We start from the raw sequence: 22,029 nt of genomic DNA on the forward strand, positions 1-22,029 counted from the left end.
AAGGCGGCGGGGCGGGCTCCGGGGTCCTGGGGGGTGCCCCCACGGTGGCCTGGCCCGCGATCGGGGCCCACCGATCCGCGGGCGGGCCTGTGCCGTGGATGCACTCTTTCCCTTCCGCCTCCACCACGGTCTCCACCATGGAGGAGGCGGAAGAGACTCCCTCCACTGCGCATGCGTGGGAAACTGTCAGCGGCCGCTGACGCTCCCACGAATGCGCCGCCCCGAGATGTCATTTCCGCACCAGCTGGCGGGGCAACAAAGGCCGTTTCCGCCAGCTGGCAGGGCGGAAATTCCTCCGGTGCCGGCCTAGCTCCCCAATGTTGGGGCTCGGCCCCCAAGGATGCGGAGCATTCCGCACCTTTGGAGCGGCGCGATGCCCGTCTGATTGGTGCCGGTTTGGGCGTCAGTCGGCAGACATCGCGCCGTTTCGGGAGAATTTCGCCCAGGATCTGGAAAACCTAAGTACCTATCTTTGAACATAGAACATAGAACTTACAGTGCAGAAGGAGGCCATTTGGCCCATCAAGTCTGCACCGACCCACTTAAGCCCTCACTTCCACCCTGGCCCCGTAACCCAATAACCCCTCCTAACCTTTTTGGTCTTTCAGGGCAATTTAGCATGGCCAATCCACCTAACCTGCACGTCTTTGGACGGTGGGAGGAAACCGGAGAACCCGGAGGAAAACCACGCAGACACAGGGAGAACGTGTAGACTCCGCACAGTCAGTGACCCAGCGGGGAATCGAACCTGGGACCCTGGCGCTGTGAAGTCACAGTGCTATCCACTTTTGCTACCATGCTGAGGATTTGAGTTGTCTCACAGAAAAGATTTTTAACAAAAAATAGTTAAATACTGGTGAAAAGAGAGGCATATTACCGAAGTGCTTCGCCTGGCACTCATCGGGACAAATTCAAGAATGCCAAATTTCAAATCATCACAACAGTTGATGCTACAGTAGAAAGGAGGGCTGATTCATTGTCAAGTTGACTCTGCTGGCTATGGCATTAACACGGAGAAGGCAACTGGGTTCCCTAAGCTCTTGGATAATTTTTAAAAGGTGCAGGACTTGTGGCTTGAACATGTTCCTTTCATTTGCAGAGACCAGGTCCCCGTGTATGAATGTGTACTTCTAGAAAATGTAAGCGAACCATGTTATGAGCTCATTATCATAGTGCAGTCAGGATCGTTCAACAACTGCTGCTCAATCCAAAATCTGAAACAAAACATCTATTGTTAGATGTGATTCTGCGATTGGGCAGCAGTTGCTGAACAATCCTGAGTGTGCTAATCCATGTGACTAGACCACATAATTTTGTTGAGTGTGCAAAATCTCACTTCATAAAGACACAAGTCCTTTATTTTGCGCTGGTCAAGGAGACACAGCCTGAGTGAGTGAGACACAGACAGAGTGAGAATTTGGTAATTTGGTGTAGTGAGGTAATTCGGTGAAGAGTGGGAGAAGGTGCTTTTTCCCGACTGTTTTGTTCTCTCTCTTTCTCCGGGCCTAATTTTGGGAGCCGTTCGGAGGAGGAGGAGCAGTCTCTGTGAGTATAAAAACCTAACGGTAACTTCCTGTTTTCCAGTTTTTTCCCCAAAAGTGACATCAGAGGGAAGCTGTGATCTGATTGGTTGATAGCAAATCTGCCCCAAATTTTTTAAAAAACCACAGCTAAACTTGTAAACTTAAATTAAACTAATTAATTAATTCGTGATGGCTAGTCAGGTGATGTGCTTGAGCTGCTTGATGTGGGAGCTGGCAGATCCCATTGCGAGCTGCAGCGACCACATCTGCAGTAAGTGTTGGCTGCTCGAAGAGCTCCGGCTCAGAGTTGATGAGCTGGAGTCTGAGCTTCAAACACTGAGGCACATCCGGAAGGGGGAGACTTACCTGGACACTGTGTTTCAGGAGGCAGTCACACCTGTCAGAGTAAGTAGTTTAAATCCTGCCAGTGGCCAGGGACAGCAGGGTGTGACTGCAAGTCGGGCAGGTAAAGGGAACCAGCAGTCAGGAACTCAGGAGCCTCAGCCCTTGACCCTGTCCAACAGGTATGAGGCACTTGCTCCCTGTGTGGATGGCGAACAGGGCTGCAGGAAGGATGAGTCAGCTGACCAAGGCACCATGGTTCAGCAGGCCATTCAAGGGCAGGGAGTAAATAGGCAAGTTGTAGTTGTAGGGGATTCTATTATCAGGAGGATAGATAGTATCCTTTGTGAGCAGGATAAAGAGTCCCGCATGGTATGTTGCCTGCCCGGTGCTAGGGTGCAGGACATCTCTGACCGGCTTGAAAGGATACTGGAGAGGGAGGATCCAGTTGTTGTGGTCCATGTCGGTACCAACAACATAGGCAAGTCTAGAAAAGAGGACCTGTTTAGAGATTATAAAGAGCTAGGATTCAAATTAAAAAACAGGTCCTCAAGGGTCATAATCTCCGGATTACTGCCCGAGCCACGTGCAAAGTGGCATCGGGAGGCAAGAAAAAGGGAAGTTAACACGTGGCTGAAAGAGTGGTGTGGGAAAGAGGGGTTCCTTTTCATGGGACACTGGCATCAGTTTTGGGACGGGGGGACCTATACCGTTGGGATGGTCTCCACCTGAACCGAGTTGGGACCAGTGTTCTGTCGAAAAGAGTAAATAGGGTGGTCAATAGGACTTTAAACTAGAGATTGGGGGGGAAGGGAAAGTCAGGGAACCAAGAGGTGAAGTAATCAGTGGGAAGCGTAGCTGCTTAGGAATACAAAAAAGCACGAAAAGACAGAACTCAGGAGAGGTTACGATAGTCCCCGTCCCACAAAATATGACACAGTGTATGGAAAGGCTCAGTAAACCAAGGTCCACCACACTAAGAAAACAAAAAGGGACGGTCAATAGCAAATTAAAGGTGCTATATTTAAATGCGCGCAGTGTACGGAACAAGGTAGATGAGCTTGTGGCCCAGATTGTGACTGTCAGGTATGATGTGGTAGGCATCACAGAGACGTGGTTGCAGGGGGTTCAGGACTGGCATTTAAACATCCAGGGATTCACAACCTATCGAAAAGACAGAGAGGTGGGCAGAGGGGGCGGGGTTGCCTTGTTAATTAGGAATGAAATTAAATCAATAGCACTAAACGACATAGGGTCAGATGATGTGGAGTCTGTGTGGGTAGAGTTGAGGAACCACAAAGGCAAAAAAACCGTATTGGGAGTTATGTACAGGCCTCCTAACAGTGGTCAGGACCAGGGACACAAAATGCACCACGAAATAGAAAGTGCATGTCAGAAAGGCAAGGTCACAGTGATCATGGGGGACTTCAATATGCAGGTGGACTGGGTAAATAATGCTGCCAGTGGACCCAAGGAAAGGGAATTCATTGAATGTTTACAGGAGGGCTTTTTGGAACAGCTTGTGATGGAGCCCACGAGGGGACAGGCCATTCTGGACTTAGTGTTATGTAATGAGCCAGACTTGATTAAAGATCCTAATTAAGGGAACACTTAGGAGGCAGTGATCATAATATGGTAGAATTCAATCTCCAATTTGAAAGAAAGAAGGTAGAATCAGATGTAAAGGTGTTACAGTTAAATAAAGGTAACTACAGGGGCATGAGGGAGGAACTGACGAAAATCGACTGGGAGCAGAGCCTAGTGGGAAGGACAGTAGAACAGCAATGGCAGGAGTTTCTGGGAGTAATTGAGGACACAGTACAGAGGTTCATCCCAAAGAAAAGAAAGGTTATCAGAGGGGGGATTAGACAGCCATGGCTGACAAAGGAAGTTAGGGAATGCATCAAAGCAAAAGAGAAAGCCTATAATGTGGCAAAGAGTAATGGGAAGTCAGAAGATTGGGAAGGCTACAAAAACAAACAGAGGATAACAAAGAGAGAAATAAGGAAAGAGAGGATCAATTATGAAGGTAGGCTAGCCAGTAACATTAGGAATGATAGTAAAAGTTTATTTAAATACAATAAAAACAAACGGGAGGCAAAAGTAGACATTGGGCCGCTCCAAAATGACGCTGGTAATCTAGTGATGGGAGACAAGGAAATAGCTGAGGAACTAAATAAGTACTTTGCGTCAGTCTTCACAGTAGAAGACATGAGTAATATCCCAACAATTCAGGAGAGTCAGGGGGCAGAGTTGAGTATGGTAGCCATCACAAAGGAGAAAGTGCTAGAGAAACTAAGGTCTAAAAATTGATAAATATCTGGGCCCAGATGGGCTACATCCTAGAGTTCTAAAGGAGATAGCTGAAGAAATAGTGGAGGCGTTAGTTATGATCTTTCAAAAGTCACTGGAGTCAGGGAAAGTCCCAGAGGATTGGAAAATCGCTGTTGTAACCCCCCTGTTCAAGAAGGGAACAAGGAAAAAGATGGAAAATTATAGGCCAATTAGCCTAACCTCGGTTGTTGGCAAGATTCTAGAATCCATTGCTAAGGATGAGATTTCTAAATTCTTGGAAGTGCAGGGTTGGATTAGGACAAGTCAGCATGGATTTAGTAAGGGGAGGTCGTGCCTGACAAACCTGTTAGAGTTCTTTGAAGAGATAACAAATAGGTTAGACCAAGGAGAGCCAATGGATGTTATCTATCTTGACTTCCAAAAGGCCTTTGATAAGGAGCCTCATGGAGACTGCTGAGTAAAATAAGGGCCCATGGTATTCGAGGCAAGGTACTAACATGGATTGACGATTGGCTGTCAGGCAGAAGGCAGAGAATTGGGATAAAAGGTTCTTTTTTGGAATGGCAACCGGTGACGAGTGGTGTCCCGCAGGGTTCAGTGTTGGGGCCACAGCTGTTCTCTTTATATATTAACGATCTAGATGACGGGACTGGGGGCATTCTGGCTAAGTTTGCCGATGATACAAAGACAGGTGGAGGGGCAGGTAGTATTGAGGAGGTGGGGAGGCTGCAGAAAGATTTAGACAGTTTAGGAGAGTGGTCCAAGAAATGGCTGATGAAATTCAACGTGGGCAAGTGCGAGGTCTTGCACTTTGGAAAAAAGAATAGAGGCGTGGACTATTTTCTAAACGGTGACAAAATTCATAATGCTGAAGTGCAAAGGGACTTGGGAGTCCTAGTCCAGGATTCTCTAAAGGTAAACTTGCAGGTTGAGTCCGTAATTAAGAAAGCAAATGCAATGTTGTCATTCATCTCAAGAGGCTTGGAATATAAAAGCAGGGATGTACTTCTGAAGCTTTATAAAGCATTAGTTAGGCCCCATTTAGAATACTGTGAACAATTTTGGGCCCCACACCTCAGGAAGGACATATTGGCACTGGAGCGGGTCCAGCGGAGATTCACACGGATGATCCCAGGAATGGTAGGCCTAACATACGATGAACGTCTGAGGATCCTGGGATTATATTCATTGGAGTTTAGGAGGTTGAGGGGAGATCTAATAGAAGCTTACAAGATAATGAATGGCTTAGATAGCGTGGACGTAGGGAAGTTGTTTCCATTAGCAGGGGAGACTAGGACCCAGGGGCACGGCCTTAGAATAAAAGGGAGTCACTTTAGAACAGAGATGAGGAGAAATTTCTTCAGCCAGAGAGTGGTGGGTCTGTGGAATTCATTGCCACAGAGGGCGGTGGAGACCGGGACGTTGAGTGTCTTTAAGACAGAAGTTGATAAATTCTTGATTTTTCGAGGAATTAAGGGCTATGGAGAGAGAGCGGGTACATGGAGTTGAAATCAGCCATGATTAAATGGTAGAGTGGACTCGATGGGCCGAATGGCCTTACTTCCGCTCCTATGTCTTATGGTCTTATGGTCTTTACCTAAATCCAGAAAGCATATGTGCAAATTGGTACTAATCAAGATTTAGGGAGCTCAAAAGTGCTTAATGCTGTTGGTGTTTAACCAACTAAACCCTGCACAGCTCATGAGACAGAACCCTAGCTAACTTCCTACTGTTTACCTAACTAGCACAACACAGCCATTAGATATAGGCTTGGCATCCCAAGCTCCCAGTGTCAAGTTGATCCATTTAAATTCAATTAATAAGCCAGGCAAGTCCATAATTTACTCCCCTGGTTCAAAAATGGTCTGCAGAATCTCCTGCCAATGCTGGACTAGTTGCTGACAAGACTTTAAAACTGTACTGTAAAAATGAAACATTCACTTATACAGTATATAGAACAGTATTTGACAAGGTAATCTGAACGCCTAAAACAAATACTCTTGAAAGCTGGAACTTTCAAGTTTGGCCATTACAGGCCCTCAGGGTCAGGTTTGTAAATAAGCAAGTGGTATCCGTCCAGTTTGTTCAGGTGCGGGGTCCAGTTCTTTATATACAGGTTCACCAAAATCAAAATCAATCCATATGATGCTGCCAAAATTTCTGTGACACAAACATCAGGGGTTGGATTCTCTGCCGGCGGGATGCTGCATTTTGCCAGCTGCCCGAGGTTTCCCGGCGGCGTGGGGCTGCCCCACAATGGAAAATCACATTGACCAGCCGGCGTAATGGGGCATCCCGCCGGCATGCTGAAGCAGAAATGTGGTGCAGTGGGGCGGAGAATCCAGCCCCTCCTTTCAGCTTTGGTCGAGAAATCTTGGCCTCATCTCTTTCTTTCTGTCCAGGGCCATGATACAACTCCTTCCGTTTGAACAACCAAAGGTTTGATCTTAGAAGATGAAGTCCACCACTGGTTGGTTTGCACACATCTGCTTGATTGCACCTTTTTCATTTCTTACTAACTGTTTGTGAATGGCAAGGTCCCTATGAGAGCAAAGTGCTTTACAGCAGAATCCCAGGTTAGTCAGCAGACCCGCTCTCTCTTCGTTTCTCTGCAGAGAGCCATATTGAGGTGTTGTGCTTTCTTTTCTACTCTGTCTTTTCTGGTCTCTGTTCCAATTATGGCAATCAGTGAATTTGCCTTTCTTTCTATGTTGTCTATGTCCGAATGCTTAGAGTCGCCAGGTATCGAATGATACCACCATAAGTTTCAACCGGCTATCGATCAAAGAGCCAAACACCAGTTAGTTAGTTCAAGGTCAAGGTACTTTATTTATACACAATTAGTCATGCAACATAAACACTACTAGTTAACTACACATATCAACTAAGACAACATGTACTTAACTTCGGGCACCCGGCTTAGGTCAGAAAACAGTGGCCGCTGTTCAATTCTGGATCTCTCGGGTTCGAAGGAGCAACTGCTGCTCAGCTGGGCTCATCCGTCTGGTAGGGGGCATTGAACTTGGACTCGCTTGTGGTGTTGCTGCGTTTGGCGATGGCCGTGACCGGGGTACCAAGGCCAAAAGTGAGCGAACATATGGCGAACTCTTCTTTTTATACTCGGGAGGTTTTCGCGCTCTTTTGGGCGGTTGTGGGATTTGGGCCTTACTAATTGGGTGATCCCTGATCGCTCCGTTCAATTCTTAACCAATAAGTGGGCGGGGATCTGGATGGCTGGGCATGTCCCAAGCGGTCACTGACCCCGTTGTTTGCGTTTCCCTTCAACAGGGAGTGACGCCGAAATGGCTGGGACTGTCCCGGTTGCTTGAGTACCCGTCCTTTGTTTTGGTGAAGATGGGCCATCAAATGCTAATCGGCTCTATTACAATGCTAATTGGATGGAGTTTCGATACCGTCTGGACTTTTGCTGGCAAATATGCATTTCAGGCTCTGAGCCTGCCTGAGTCTTGGCTTGTCCATTTTACCCGCCAGGCTTTGCGAGTTCCTCTGCATCTAGTTGGAAGTGGCCATCCCAGATGGCTGCAGAGGTCACCGAGCTCATGTTCAGAAAGATTTTCTGCATCCTTTGTACTGTTCACGGCGGCCCAACAGGTTTCATTCACCTTTGCCAACAATTGCGCACCAGCCAAGCGCTTGGATATTCCTGCAATGCTCCACTTGTTCTAATCAAGCAGTACCAGATGCAACTTAGAACTCCAGGGATACCAAGCTTACCTTCTCCCCAAAGTTAATAGATGCAAATTAGTCATTACACATCTGACAAGTGTGGTTTTGAGTCCTCAGCAAATACGCTTCACATTTTATCCAATTCCCGTACATAAGTTATTATCGAACCTGCTTCAACCATCTTTCAGGTAGTGCATTCCAGATCACAACAACTTGCTTAGTAAAGAAATGCCTTCTCATCTTGCATCTGATTCTTCTGTCAATTGCCTTACATCTATGCTCACGAGTCATTAACCCTCCTGCCACTGGAAACTGTTCTTCCTTATTTACTCATGACAGAAGCCTTCATGATTTGGAATACCTTTTCCTTTCATTGTTCGTTCATGGGACACGGGCATTGCTGACAAGACCAGCATTTATTGACCATCCTTAGTAATTCTTAATTGCTAGGCCATTTCGGAGATGAGTTAAGAGTCAACCACTTTGCTGTGCATCTAAAGACCAGGGGCGAGATTCTCTGCAATTGGCGCGATGTCCGCCAACCGGCGCCAAAAACGGCGCGAATCAGTCCGGCATCGCGTCGCCCCAAAGGTGCAGAATTCTCCGCATCTTGAGGGGCCGAGCCCTCACCTTGAGGGACTAAGCCCGCGCCGGACTGATTTCCGCCCCGCTAGCTGGCGGGAAAGGCCTTTGGTGCCCCGCCAGCTGGCGCGGAAATGACTTTGCCGTGCGACGCATGCGCGGGAGCGTCAGCGGCCGCTCACGGCATCCCCGTGCATGCGCAGTGGAGGGGGTCTCTTCCGCCTCCGCCATAGTGGAGACCATGGTGAAGGAGGAAGGCAAAGAGTGCCCCCACGGCACAGGCCCGCCCGCGGATCGGTGGGCCCCGATCGCGGGCCAGGCCAACGTGGGGGCACCCCCCGGGGCCAGATCGCCCCGCGCCCCCCCCAGGACCCCGGAGCCCGCCCGCACCGCCTTGTCCCGCCGGTAAGAGAGGTGGTTTGATTCTCGCCGGCGGGACAGGCATTCCAGCAGCGGGACTTCGGCCCATCGCGGACCGGAGAATCGCCAGGGGGGGGGCCCGCCAAACAGCGCGACGCGATTCCCACCCCCGCCGAATAACCAGTGCCGGAGAATTCGGCAACCGGCGGGGGTGGGATTCACGCCAGCCCCCCGGAGATTCTCTGACCCGGCGGGGGGGTCGGAGAATCCCTCCCCAGAAGTGGGGATGTTCACAGATGAATAGGCAATGTTTAGCACGACTCGCATCACCTCAACATTGAAAGCAGCCTGTTCCTATAATCAGCACGACAAGGACAACATTCAAGCTTGGGCTGATTAGTGGAAAGTAACATTTGCGCCACACAGGCATCAGGCAACGACCGTCTCCAAGAAGAGAGAATCCAAGCATCTCCCCTTGACATTCAATGGCATTACCATTGTTGAATCACCCACTGTCAACATCCTGGGAGTTACCATTAACCAGAAGCTCAACTGGACCAGCCATAAAAATACTGTGGTTACAAGAGCAGGTCAGAGGCTGTGAATTCTGCAGAGAGTAACTTACCTCCTCACTCCCCAAAGCCTGCCCATCATCTACAAGGCCCAAGTCAGGAGTGTGATGGAATACTCTCCACTAGCCTGGATGAGGGCAGCTCCGACAACACTCAAGAAACTTATCACCATCCAGCCCACTTGCTTATCATCCCATCAACCAACTTCAACATTCACTCCCTCCACCACCAGCGCACAGTGATAGCAGTGTGTACCTTCTACAGGATGCACTGCAGCAACTCACCAAGGCTCCTTCGACAGCACCTCCAACATCCTAACCTCTACCACCGAGGACAAGGACAGTAAATAAAAATTGAATTAAAGTCTTGGAACACCACCGCCCGCAGATTCTCCTCCAAGCCACACAACATCCTGACTTGGAAATATATTGCCGTTCCTTCATTGCCACTGGGTCAAAATGCTGGAACTCCCAAACAGCACTGTGAATCACGGAATTGTTATGGTGTAGAAGAAGCGTTCTAGGGATGTGCCTACACCACATGGACTACAGCAGTTCAAGAAGGCAGCTCACCATCACCCGCTCAAGGGCATTTAGGGGTGAGCAATAAATGTTGACTAGCCAACGATGTCTACATCCCGTGAAGGAGTAAATAAAAGTAACATAGAGGCCAGACCAGATTTCCTTCCCTATAGGACATCAGTGAACCAGATCAGCTTTAACAGCAATCCAGGAGTCTCATGGTCAGAATTTCTGATGCTAGTGTTTATATTACAGCTTTATTTAATTAATTAACTGTATTTAAACATCCTAGCTGCCATGATGGGATTTGATCTCATATCGCCAGGTCATTAGGACAACACTCTGGATTACTAATCTAGTAACATAACCAGTCTGGCCAGGAACTTCCGGTCCCGCATGTGGCGGGAATCGTCGTGGGTGGGATGGAAAATTTGATGGATCAACCAAAGGATCGTTGAGTTCATGCGGGAATGTCATTAAACCTCCATTAAATTATTTCTGACCTTATTTGCTTAAGGAGAACAGCCACAGTTTCTCTGGTCTCTCTATATAACTGATGTCCCACTGCCCTGGTACTATTCTAGTAGATATCCACTGACATAGACATAGAACATACAGTGCAGGAGGAGGCCATTTGGCCCATCAAGTCTGCACCGACCCACTTAAGCCCTCACTTCCACCCTATCCCCGTAACCCAATAACCGCACCTAACCTTTTTGGACACTAAGGGCAATTTATCATGGCCAGTCCACCTAACCTGCGCGTCTTTGGACTGTGGGAGGAAACCGGAGCACCCAGAGGAAACCCACGCAGACCCGGGAGAACATGCAGACTCCTCACAGTGGGGAATCAAACCTGGAACCCTGGCGCTGTGAAGCCACAGTGCTAGCCACTTGTGCTGCATGCTCTTTAAAGCCTTGATGTCCTTCCTGAGTTAAGGTGCCTTTTGCCAGTATGGTCTCCTCAGTTATTCTGTTCCCACAAACTCTGGTAGCGTCAGCCCAGGAGACCACTTCAATATATTTCCTCCATCTGTCCTTGTTTTCTGAGTTAATCAGACAGCATATATGCTTATGTGTTTAATGAATTAAAATAACCAAGCTAAACAATTGGGCATGAATTGTTATTGTTTTCACCTTAACTAAAATATATCTGTATTTTCAGGTATGGAATCATTCATGCTGGTGGGATTGGAAAGTATCTTAGCGATTGGATTATAGGTGGGGAACCTGATTTTGATCTCATTGAACTCGATCCCAATCGCTATGGAAAATGGACAACAACCAAATTCTCAATAGAGAAAGCAAGAGAGTCATATGGGTTCAACAATGCTGGTAAGAAGGGTGGAGGGGATTGGGTATGATTTAATTAATAAGTTTACTCGGGTAAGAGAAGGGCCAGTCAAGGACAGTAGTGGGAAGTTGTACGTGGAGTCCGAGGAGATAGGAGAGGTGCTAAATGAATATTTTTTGTCAGTATTCACACAGGAAAAAGACAATGTTGTCGAGGAGAATGCTGAGATTCAGGCTACTAGACTAGAAGGGCTTGAGGTTCATAAGGAGGAGGTGTTAGCAATTCTGGAAAGTGTGAAAATAGATAAGTCCCCTGAGCCGGATGGGATTTATCCTAGGATTCTCTGGGAAGCTAGGGAGGAGATTTCTGAGCCTTTGGCTTTGATCTTTAAGTCATCTTTGTCATCAGGAATAGTGCCAGAAGACTAGAGGATAGCAAATGTGTCCCCTTGTTCAAGAAGGGGAGTAGAGACAACCCCGGTAGCTACAGACCAGTGAGCCTTACTTCTGTTGTGGGCAAAGTCTTGGAAAGGTTTATAAGAGATAGGATGTATAATCATCTGGAAAGGAATAATTTGATTAGAGATAGCCAACACGGTTTTGTGAAGGGTAGGTCGTGCCTCACAAACCTTATTGTGTTCTTTGATGAGGTGACCAAACAGGTGGATGAGGGTAAAGCAGTTGATGTGGTGTATATGGATTTTAGTAAAGCGTTTGATAAGCTTCCCCACGATAGGCTACTGCAGAAAATACGGAGGCATGGGATTCAGGGAGATTTAGCAGTTTGGATCAGAAATTGGCTAGCTGGAAGAAGACAAAGGGTGGTGGTTGATGAGAAATGTTCAGACTGGAGTCCAGTTACTAGTGTTGTACCACAAGGATCCGTTTTGGGGCCACTGCTGTTTGTCATTTTTATAAATGACCTGGAGGAGGGCATAGAAGGATGGGTGAGTAAATTTGCAGATGATACTAAAGTCGGTGGAGTTGTGGACAGTGCGGAAGGATGTTACACGTTACAGAGGGACACAGATAAGCTGAAGCGCTGGGCTGAGAGATGGCAAATGGAGTTTAATGCAGAAAAGTGTGAGTTGATTCATTTTGGAAGGAATAACAGGAAGACAGAGTACTGGGCTAATGGTAAGATTCTTGGTAGTGTGGATGAGCAGAGAAATCTCGGTGTCCATGTACATAGATCCCTGAAAGTTGCCACCCAGGTTGAGAGGGTTGTTAAGAAGGCGTACGGTGTATTAGCTTTTATTGGTAGAGGGATTGAGTTTCGGAGCCATGAGGTCATGTTGCAGCTGTACAAAACTCTGGTGCGGCCGCATTTGGAGTATTGCGTGCAATTCTGGTCGCCGCATTATAGGAAGGATGTGGAAGCATCGGAAAGAGTGCAGAGGAGATTTACCAGAATGTTGCCTGGTTTGGAGGGAAGATCTTATGAGGGAAGGCTGAGAGACTTGAGGCTGTTTTCGTTAGAGAGAAGAAGGTTAAGAGGTGACTTAGTTGAGGCATACAAGATGATCAGAGGATTAGATAGGGTAGACAGTGAGAGCCTTTTTCCTCGGATGGTGATGTCTAGCACGAGGGGACATAGCTTTAAATTGAGGGGAGATAGATATAGGACAGATGTCAGAGGTAGGTTCTTTACTCAGAGAGTAGTAGGGGCGTGGAATGCCCTGCCTGTAACAGTAGTGGACTCACCAACAAATGGTCATTGGATAGACATATGGACAATAAGGGAATAGTGTAGATGGGCTTTAGAGTGGTTTCACAGGTCGGTGCAAGATCGAGGGCCGAAGGGCCTGTACTGCGCTGTAATGTTCTATGTTCTACACCTTTGACATTTCTGGTTCAAATTCCATCTGAGGTGATTTTACCAAAAGCAGTTGTGTTTATGCAAACACTTACTGTGGTTACAAGTAGAGAAGTATACCATGGCATCATTACATTACTGTAGTTACATAATTTCAGTAACGTCACAAAGGCTATGTTAGAAAGGTCCACCCTGAACAAATGTTCCTACCGTACAATCCTGAGTTACTTGAATGGAACTTTTGGAACAATTTGGTCCAAGAATTTTAATCCCTAATGCAGGAAAAGGCAAGAAAGTAGGAATACCTGAGTAGTTCTCAGAGAGCCAACATAGATAAGACAGGCCAGGTGGCCTCCGTCAGTGGTGAATCAGTGGTGGCAGTGATGGGCGTCACGGTAGCACAGTGGTTAGCATAGTTGCTTCACAGCGCCAGGGACCCAGGTTCGATTCCCGGCTTGGGTCACTGTCTGGGCGGAGTCTACACTTTCTCCCTGTGTCTGCATGGGTTTCCTCCGGGTGCTCCGGTTTCCTCCCACAAGTCCCGAAATTTAATGTTAATAAAGACCTAGGGCGCGATCCTCTGGCCCTGCTGCACGGAAAAAACATCTCGCCCCAGTGCAGCATGGTCGGTGAAAACCCACTCTCGCAATCTACCCGGCTCGCAACACCTCGCGAGATACAACGCAATCTCTGGAGACGTTACAAGGGGAATTCCGCCCACAATGGACAGGATCACTTTTTAGCAAATCTGCATATTAGAGTGAGGCAGTAAGTTTTACTCAAATGTGCATAATCCCGAGATACATGAGACTTTGGGATTCAACTCCTTCGCCTCGGGCGCCAGGTTGGCACTGCCAAGGTGCTAAGCTAACAGCTTTTGCGTGCACGATTGGCTGGGGCTGCCTGATGTGGGTGTTGGGTGCTGCGTTGGGGGATCCTCGACCCTCCCATGTTGCGTTGGGGCTGGACTCTTTTTGGAGATCGGACGGCATTTACAAATGCTGTTCTGATCTCGCGCTACAATGGGTAGTTCCGGCGAGAGGAGATTGTAATTGTAATTGTAAAAATATTGTAAAAAATGCCTCGGCCACGGATTGGTGTTGGCATTTCAGGTCTACCGCCTTCTGTTGAAACTTAATAGGGAACCAGAAATTGTTATTAATGGAATTACTGGTAGTTGAATTCACAAATTACCTGACATAATTTTTTTCTTTGCTCAGTTGGATATCCCAAAGAAGAACGGTTTAGAGGACGACCAACTGAAAGAGTAAGTGGAATTTATGAACCCTTGAAAGACAAGGCATCCATGGGGTTCCATGCCGGCTGGGAACAGCCACACTGGTTCTACAAACCTGGAGATGACACAGGTTATAGGTGAGATGGAAAATCGTAATTAAATGTGAATGAAAGTTCAGGTGACTGGAAAAGCAGTGTGTCATAACCCGCACGGGACTTAGGAAGTGGCCATGATTAAACTCCCCGTGAGCCTCGCTGAATATGACCACCCACGTTAAAGGGGACGGGGAACCCTAAACAATATACAGCTAAACCTGTGTATAAAGTCAGCCAGTTTGGGTACCAACACAAAAGTGAGAGATCCAGCTGGGATCTTTTCTGCCGCGTAAATAATAGTTATTGTAATAAAACTTTGTGGGCTAGATCCTTCGTCGGTGGGCTCTTCCGTTTTGCCGGCAGCGCACTCATGCCAGCGAATTCCCCGACGGCGTGGGGGTGCCCACAATGGGAAACCCCATTGGCCAGTTGGCGGGAGGGAGGATCCCGCTGCCAGAGGGGGCATGCCACATCAGAAAACGGGTGCAGCGGGACGGAGAATCCCACCCCATTTCTTTCTACAACTCGGTGTGACTCCCTTCGTGTTCTATTGAACAGTGGCCCATTCTGGGATGTGTTTTCGATGTGTACTATTCACATGGAGATAAATGCATCAAATAACCTTGAAATAAACTGACAAATGCTCACTTCAGTTTCAGCATCTCAGTGCCAACATTTTGCACAGTGGCAGGGGGTGTATACCACTTACAGATGCACTGCAGCAGCTCACCGAGGCTCCTTTGACAGCACCTACCAAATCTCACTACTACCGAGAAGAAGAAAGGCAGCAAACACGTGGGGACGCCACCGCCTGCAGGTTCCCTTCCAAGTCACGCACAATTCTGACTTGGAACGGTGTTGCTGTTCCTTCACTGTCACTGGGTCAAAATCCTAGACCTCGTTCCCTAACACCACGTTGGGTGTACTAAACCCCAAGGATTGCAACAGTTCAAAAAGGCAGCTCGCTGCCGCCTTTTCAGGGGCAATTAGGGATTGGGCAATAAGATACCAGCGACATCCACATCCCAATAATGAGTGAACAAAAAGGTTCCATATTATAACCCCCATTGGAACGTAATGAAACCTATGTTTGTAGATCATGTACACACTGCTACTCATTGCATTATTTTTGGTGTGGAGGAGAGGGATTACCATCATCCTGAAAATAACCCATGATCAGGAAACTGGAAGAATATTTTGTCAGTAAATTAATTTCAAACATGTATTCATTTATTTTTGGCAATACAGTAGCGCAAACAAAAACGGCGATAGCGGGCACCCCTGCCTTGTTCCCCTGTGCAGTTCAAAGTTTTGTGAACCCATACTCGCCACCAGTGCCACATATAACTGGCGCACCATGCCACAAACATCGGCCCAAACCCGCACCTTCCCAGGACCTCAAACAGGTACCGCCACTCCACCCGGTCAAATGCCTTCTCCACATCCATGGACACCACTACCTCCGGTACCTGACCTCTTGATGGGGTCATGATCACATTTAACAGCCTCTTTATATTACTAGAGAGCCGCCCACCCTTTACGAAGCCTGTCTGGTCCTCCACGACCATACCCCAGACACAACCTTCCATTGTTCCTGCCGCCAACATAGCCAGCAGATTCACATCTGTATTTAACAACGATATGGGTCTGTACGACCCACATTCTAAGGGGTCTTTCCTCTTCTTTGGTATCAATGTGATCATTGCCTGCATCATCGTCTCCAGCAGTTCACACTTCTCCAACACTTCTCTAAATGCCTCCAAGAGATGCGGTGCCAGGTCCGTCGCAAACCCCTTATAAAATTCCGCTGGGTAACCATCGGGCCCTGGGGCCTTCCCGACGTCATACCCCTTGTACTGTCCAATATCTCCCTCAGCCCCAAAGGCTCCTCTAGCGCCTACCTCTTCTCTTCCTCCAACTGTGGAAACTCCAGTCCATCTAAAAACCGTCCCATGACCCCCTCTTCACCCCCCTGGTCCGTCCAGTTCAGCTCCTTATAATAATCCCTAAACTCCTCATTTATCTTCCCCGGCTCCGACACCACGGGCTGGATTCTCCGGTCGCCGACGCCAAGATCATGTTCGGCGACTGGCCGTAGAATCCAAGTTACCGACCAAATCGGGGGCGGCGCCACTTTTGCGATGCTCCGTCCCCTCCAAAGCGACATACACCGGCCTCGCCACGCCGCCGCGCCACGTATCGACGGCCTCTGGACATTACCTGAGGTCCGCCCCTGATGCTCCGCCCCCGACCGGCCGAGTTCCTGATGGCCAAGGACACATGTGGTCTCACCTGTGGGAACTTGGCGTGGCGGTTGCGGACTCAGTCCAGCGCTGCCACATTCGTTGAGGGGGGGGTGCAATCCGCGGGCAGGGAGGAACATTATTCGGGGCTGGTGGCACTGTGGGGGGTGGTCCTCCTGGGCGCGCAAGTCGGCCGAAGGGGGGGATTATTTCGCGGGCCAGGTCTGCGAGCGGCCGCTGCCATGAAGCACGTGCGCATGTGCGGCAACGGACCCGGCAATTCACCGGGGCGTATCGGCAGCTAGAGCGGAAAACACCAGCGTTCCCATGCCATCGAGAATCGGAGAATCCAGCCCCACATTCCCTGCCCCAGTCCGTTATCTCAATATTACGCTGGACACGGCCTGCCTCCGTAGTTGATGCGCTGACATTCGACTCGGCTTCTCCCCATACTCGTTCTGCAACCCCCTTGCCCTAAGCAGCTGTCTGACCGCCCTCCCCGTCGTCAACCTATCAAATTGCCCCGCAACTTTTTCCTCCTCGCTAATCCCTCATAATTTCCACCCCCATCACAATCTTCTCGCGCTCCAACCGTAGAACAACAGTCTGGCCCGCCCCCCCCCCCCCTTTGGCATTCAGCTTCTGCTGACATTTTAATTTTCCCTGAGAAAGTCGACGAATGGCTGCCACCTCCGGGTGAACCCGACCATTGACCCTCTTAAGGCGAACTTTATTTTCTCAAGACTGAGAAACCCAACCATGTCACTCACCCAGTCTCTACACTCGGGAACTTCGAGTCCCTCCACGTTTATAAGGTCCGTCTCCGGGCTACCAGGAGGCAAAGGCCAATATGTCGGCCTCTTTCCCCCCTGAACTCCCGGATCTTCCGACACTCCAAAGATCGCTACTTCCGGACTCGGCACCACCCGTGTTTTGAGTACCATGGACATCGCCTTAGCAAAACCCTGCCAAAACCCTCTGAAGCTTCGGGCAATCCCAAAACATGTGGACATGATTTGCTGGGCTTCCCGCGCACCTCGCACACCTGTCCTCTACCCCGAAAACTTTCTCATCCGGGCCACCGTAATGTGTGCCCGGTGGACTACCATGAATTGTATCAGGCTAAGCCTGGTACATGATGAGGATGGGGTAACCCTGCTTAGGGCATCCGCCCACAGACCCGCCTCCATCTCTCCCCCTAGCTCATCTTCCCACTTGCCCTTAAGCTCCTCCACCATAGTTTCCTCCGATTCCAAAAGTTCCTGGCAGATATCTGATACCTTCCCCTCTCCCACCCATGGACTGGAGACCACTCTGTCCTGTGTCCCCCATGGCGGCAGCAGAGGGAAGGCCGGATCCTGTCTTCTCAAGAAGTCTCCTAAACCCGTTCCCTGCTGGCAATTCAAATTTATCCTCCAAGGCTTTCCAGCTGGGGAAGCTCCCGTCCATAAATAGATCCACCATCCTTCTAATTCCTGTAATTTTGCCATCTCAGGAACCCACCATCCAGCCTACCGGGTACAAACCAATGGTTATTGTAAATCGGGGTCCAAACCGATGCTCCCTCCACTCTCTTATATCTTCTCCACTGCCCCCAGATTCTCAGAGCCGCCACGACTACCAGACTTGTGGAGTATTGGGCCGGCGAGAACGGAAGAGGTGCCGTTATCAGTGCTCCCAAACTTGTGTCTTTACATGACGCCGCCTCCATTCGCACACACACCGACCCCCCCCCCCCCACTACCCACTTCCTAATCATGGCTATATTAGCCGACCAGTAGTAATTCCAAAAGTTCGGCAGCGCCAACCCACCCTCCCCCGACTGCGCTCCAGCAACACTTTCTTCACTCGCTGGGTTTTACCCGCCCACACAAAGCCCAAAATAACCTTATTTACCCGTTTAAAAAAGGCCATCGCAACCACCACTTTCATCTCCTTTCCTTCTGAGGGCATCATAATAACATTTAAAAGCCTTCGAACATTGGCCTTGAGTTGCCTGCCCTTTACAAATCCCGACTTGTCTTCCCCTATCACCCCCGGGACACAATCCTCTATCCTTGTGGCCAATATCTTAGTCAGCAGTTTGGCGTCCACATTCAGTAGAGAAATTGGCCTGTATGACCCGCATTGCTCCGGATCCTTCTCCCGTTTCAGGATCAATGAAATCAAGGCCTGCGACATTGTTGGGGGGAGGACTCCCTTCTCTCTTGCTTCATTAAATGTCCTCACCAGCAGTGTGCTCAATATCTCTGAAAACTTCTAGAATTCCACCGTGTAGCCGTCCGGCCCCGGGGCCTTGCCCGACTCCATGCCCTCCAGCCCCTCCATTATTTCCTCAATTTTAATTGGGGCTCCCAGCCATTCCACCAGATCCTCATCCACCCTCGGGAACCTCAACTGACGCCTTCTGATTTCATCCTGTACCGGGCCCATACAAGATGGCCCCTTCTCCGTCCCTGACCACATTTATTCTCCAACCCTGCTGCGTTGCGTCACCCCGCCCCTCCCCCCGACCATCTCCCGCAGCCTTTTGCCCCACCTCACTTCCATTCACCAGCATTACCTGCCAGCGTAGCAACTCTTGTGCAAAGACTCCTCCTACTGACACCCCCAACCCTCTCCCACCCTCACATCTTTGTTCTATGCAGAAGGCTCCCCACAGACCTCACCCTTACCCACCCAAAGAAAGACGCATCTCAGACCACAGGTCACCTCCACCAAAGTCAAACAAAAAGAAAAACACAGCCACAGGAGGGGAGGGGGGACAGCCGTCCCCTTACAAACTTTTCACCCTGCTACCCATCGTCGATGCAACAGAAAAAAGAAATGCCCTCCACCTAGGAGGAAAAGAAAAAAGCCCCCTTCCTCCAACGCTCACTCTATCCGTATATTCCATTGTTCTGAGGTGCCATCACCTTCGTCTCCCAAAAATGTTCAGTTCTCCCCCAGTTTGGGCTCTTTGATAAAGTCATTGGCCGCTTCCTGGGCCTCAAAATTCCCAGCCCTCATAAGTCCCCCATTGTTTCACCGGGTAGACCACCTTTTTTTTCAAAAATAAATTTAGAGTACCCAATTCATTTTTTTCCAATTAAGGGGCAATTTAGCGTGGCCAATCCACCTAGTCTGCACATCTTTGGGTTGTAGGGGCAACACCCACGCAAACACGGGGAGAATGTGCAAACTCCACACGGACAGTGACCCAAAGCCGGGATCGGACCGTGGACCTTGGCGCCACGAGGCAGCAATGCTAACCACTGCGCCACCGTGCTGCCCGTTGAGCACCCCAAACCTGACTTGCCATTGACACAGCACTGCCTTGGCCCTGTTGAACCCCGCACGCCATTTTGCCAGTTCAGCTCCAATGTCCTTGTATATTCGGACCTTGTTGCCCTCCCAGTTCCATTTCTCCCTGGTCCACTGCAGGATCTTCTCTTCCTCCACAAACTTGTGGATTCTCATGATCACTGCCCGCATCTGCCTCAGAGATCTGTGTGTCCTGACCGCCTCCGAGGCCTTATCCAGCACCCCCTCTGCCACCAGTCCCACCAGCATCCTCGAAAGATACCTCGTGGCACTCGCACCTTCCACTCCTTCAGGTAGGCCGACCATTCGCAAATTTTGCCTTCTCAATCTGTTTTAGTGATCCTCCACTTTTGCTCTCAGCGTCTTGCAAAGGTCTCCTAAGAGCCCCACCTCTACAGACAGTGCCACCACCCGATCGCTGTGGTCTGATATCACTCTCTCAATCTCTTGGTTCTGCGACCCCTGTACCTCCAGACATTTCTCCACCCTCTCCATCGAGCCCTTCAAGGGTGCCACAGTCCATTCGATGGCCTTCGAGCGATCCTCATGCATCTCCTTCCTCTGCTGGCGGAACTCTTCCTTGATGAAGGCCATCAACTGTTCCATCTGGGATCTTCCAACTTGCACTAGCCCTTCCCCCTCCACCATTTGTCCAATAGCTGCTGCGCCACAGGTCTCTTCCAATTCCTTGGCCAGGTCTTTCACCTTCTTCTGCCATACCACTCAGACATACCACTCCCGGGGACGGGAACAGTGGGCTAAACATCTGGCTTGTAATGCAGAACAAGACCAGCAGCGCGGGTTCAATTCCCGTACCGGCCTCCCCGAACAGGCGCTGGAATGTGGCGACTAGGGGCTTTTCACAGTAACTTCATTGAAGCCTACTTGTGATAATAAGTGATTGTTATTATTATTGTTATACTTCTCCAACCTTCAGCTACACCGATTTTGGGTAAAAAGAGCTCTTTTCTACACCTTCAAGCAGGAGCTGCCCTGTGTGCAACCACTCACACCATGGCCACCACCGGAAGTTCCAGGCTGAAGTATATTACTAATTTCCAGAATATTCTTTTCCAAACGGAGAAAAGTGTGTATCAATTTCGTTAAAAAAATGGATAGGACTTTCTTTCTTGGCAAGAATTCTGCTGTGTGATAGGGCAGGTCTGCCTGACCCAATTGAGTGACCTGGTGCTGACCCTGGAGAATTTGACAGTCAGCTTTGTTTAAATTGTTTTCAGCAGGATTCTGGAAGTATGCCTGGGCGTTTGTCACTGGCTGGAAGGCAGGAAATGCTGCTGCTCCTGCCTCAGTGTTGTTAGGAAACTAAAAACAGTAAATGTGATCGATGATGTCCCTTTGTTGTGCCCACATATTTTGAATGAACCTTGCTCACTTTTAATAATGATCTATTATTGTCACAAGTAGGCTTACATAATGAAGTTACTGCTTGGGTTCCATTCTTCTTCCCAGCCATGGGGATCCCTAACAATAGGCCCATGACCAAGCTTTCTTGGTGATTCCTTTGAGGTGTCCAAAATGTAGAGCAGCGCAGCACTTTCTCTTTTTTGGTGAAGTCCTGAGAGAAGTTCTGGAATAAATGTTGACAGAGTGTTCATAGAGTTTAACAGAGGGGGCGGATCACTAGGTGACATGTGCAGAGGGGTCGCACGAAAGGTCAGGGGTGGCACAGAGCAGGCCTCTCCATCCTAATGCCATGCCCAGGTCTTTATTTTCAGGCTTCCTACATGACCATTCCCCTGCCCACCAACTACTGGTTTAATACCACCTGTAACAGGATGAAGTCCTTAAGTGGGCATTAATTGCCCACAAAAGGACTTTAATCAATGGTGAGGATGAGAAGGCTGTCCGTGAGCCTCCTTGCCCCAAATTTAAATCAAGGCAGAAGTGGAAGGGTAGTGGGGTCTCAACCTGTCAACCTCCTGTTTCCAGAAGCCGCCTTGGGGGCGGGCATTGAATTCCAGCCCATATCTCATTCAAAATGGACCAGATTCTGGGATAATGAATTGTCAAACAATTTTGCTCACTTATCTAGCCCTGTAGCAGCATAGTTCAGTGCACGTCCTGCATTTCTATCTTCCAAATAACAGAATTCTTCGGAGGGTTACATTGAGACCTGAGCCATGGAAATGAAATAATGTTA

The 22,029-nt window shown here is 49.0% G+C and overlaps 1 protein-coding gene across 3 annotated transcripts in view; it reads left to right on the forward strand.

The window, feature by feature from the left end:
• The window catches only part of dmgdh (dimethylglycine dehydrogenase), a 249,086-nt gene that overhangs the window by 126,576 nt on the left and 100,481 nt on the right, over positions 1 to 22,029 (forward strand). For all 3 annotated transcript variants that reach the window (XM_072515994.1, XM_072515993.1, XM_072515995.1), the window contains 2 exons: positions 11,047 to 11,216; positions 14,211 to 14,364. In XM_072515994.1, coding sequence (XP_072372095.1) covers positions 11,047 to 11,216; positions 14,211 to 14,364 — 324 coding nt within the window. The remainder of the gene's footprint in view (positions 1 to 11,046; positions 11,217 to 14,210; positions 14,365 to 22,029) is intronic.

Source organism: Scyliorhinus torazame, chromosome 9 (assembly GCF_047496885.1).
Source record: "Scyliorhinus torazame isolate Kashiwa2021f chromosome 9, sScyTor2.1, whole genome shotgun sequence".
Classification (NCBI taxonomy): domain Eukaryota; kingdom Metazoa; phylum Chordata; class Chondrichthyes; order Carcharhiniformes; family Scyliorhinidae; genus Scyliorhinus; species Scyliorhinus torazame.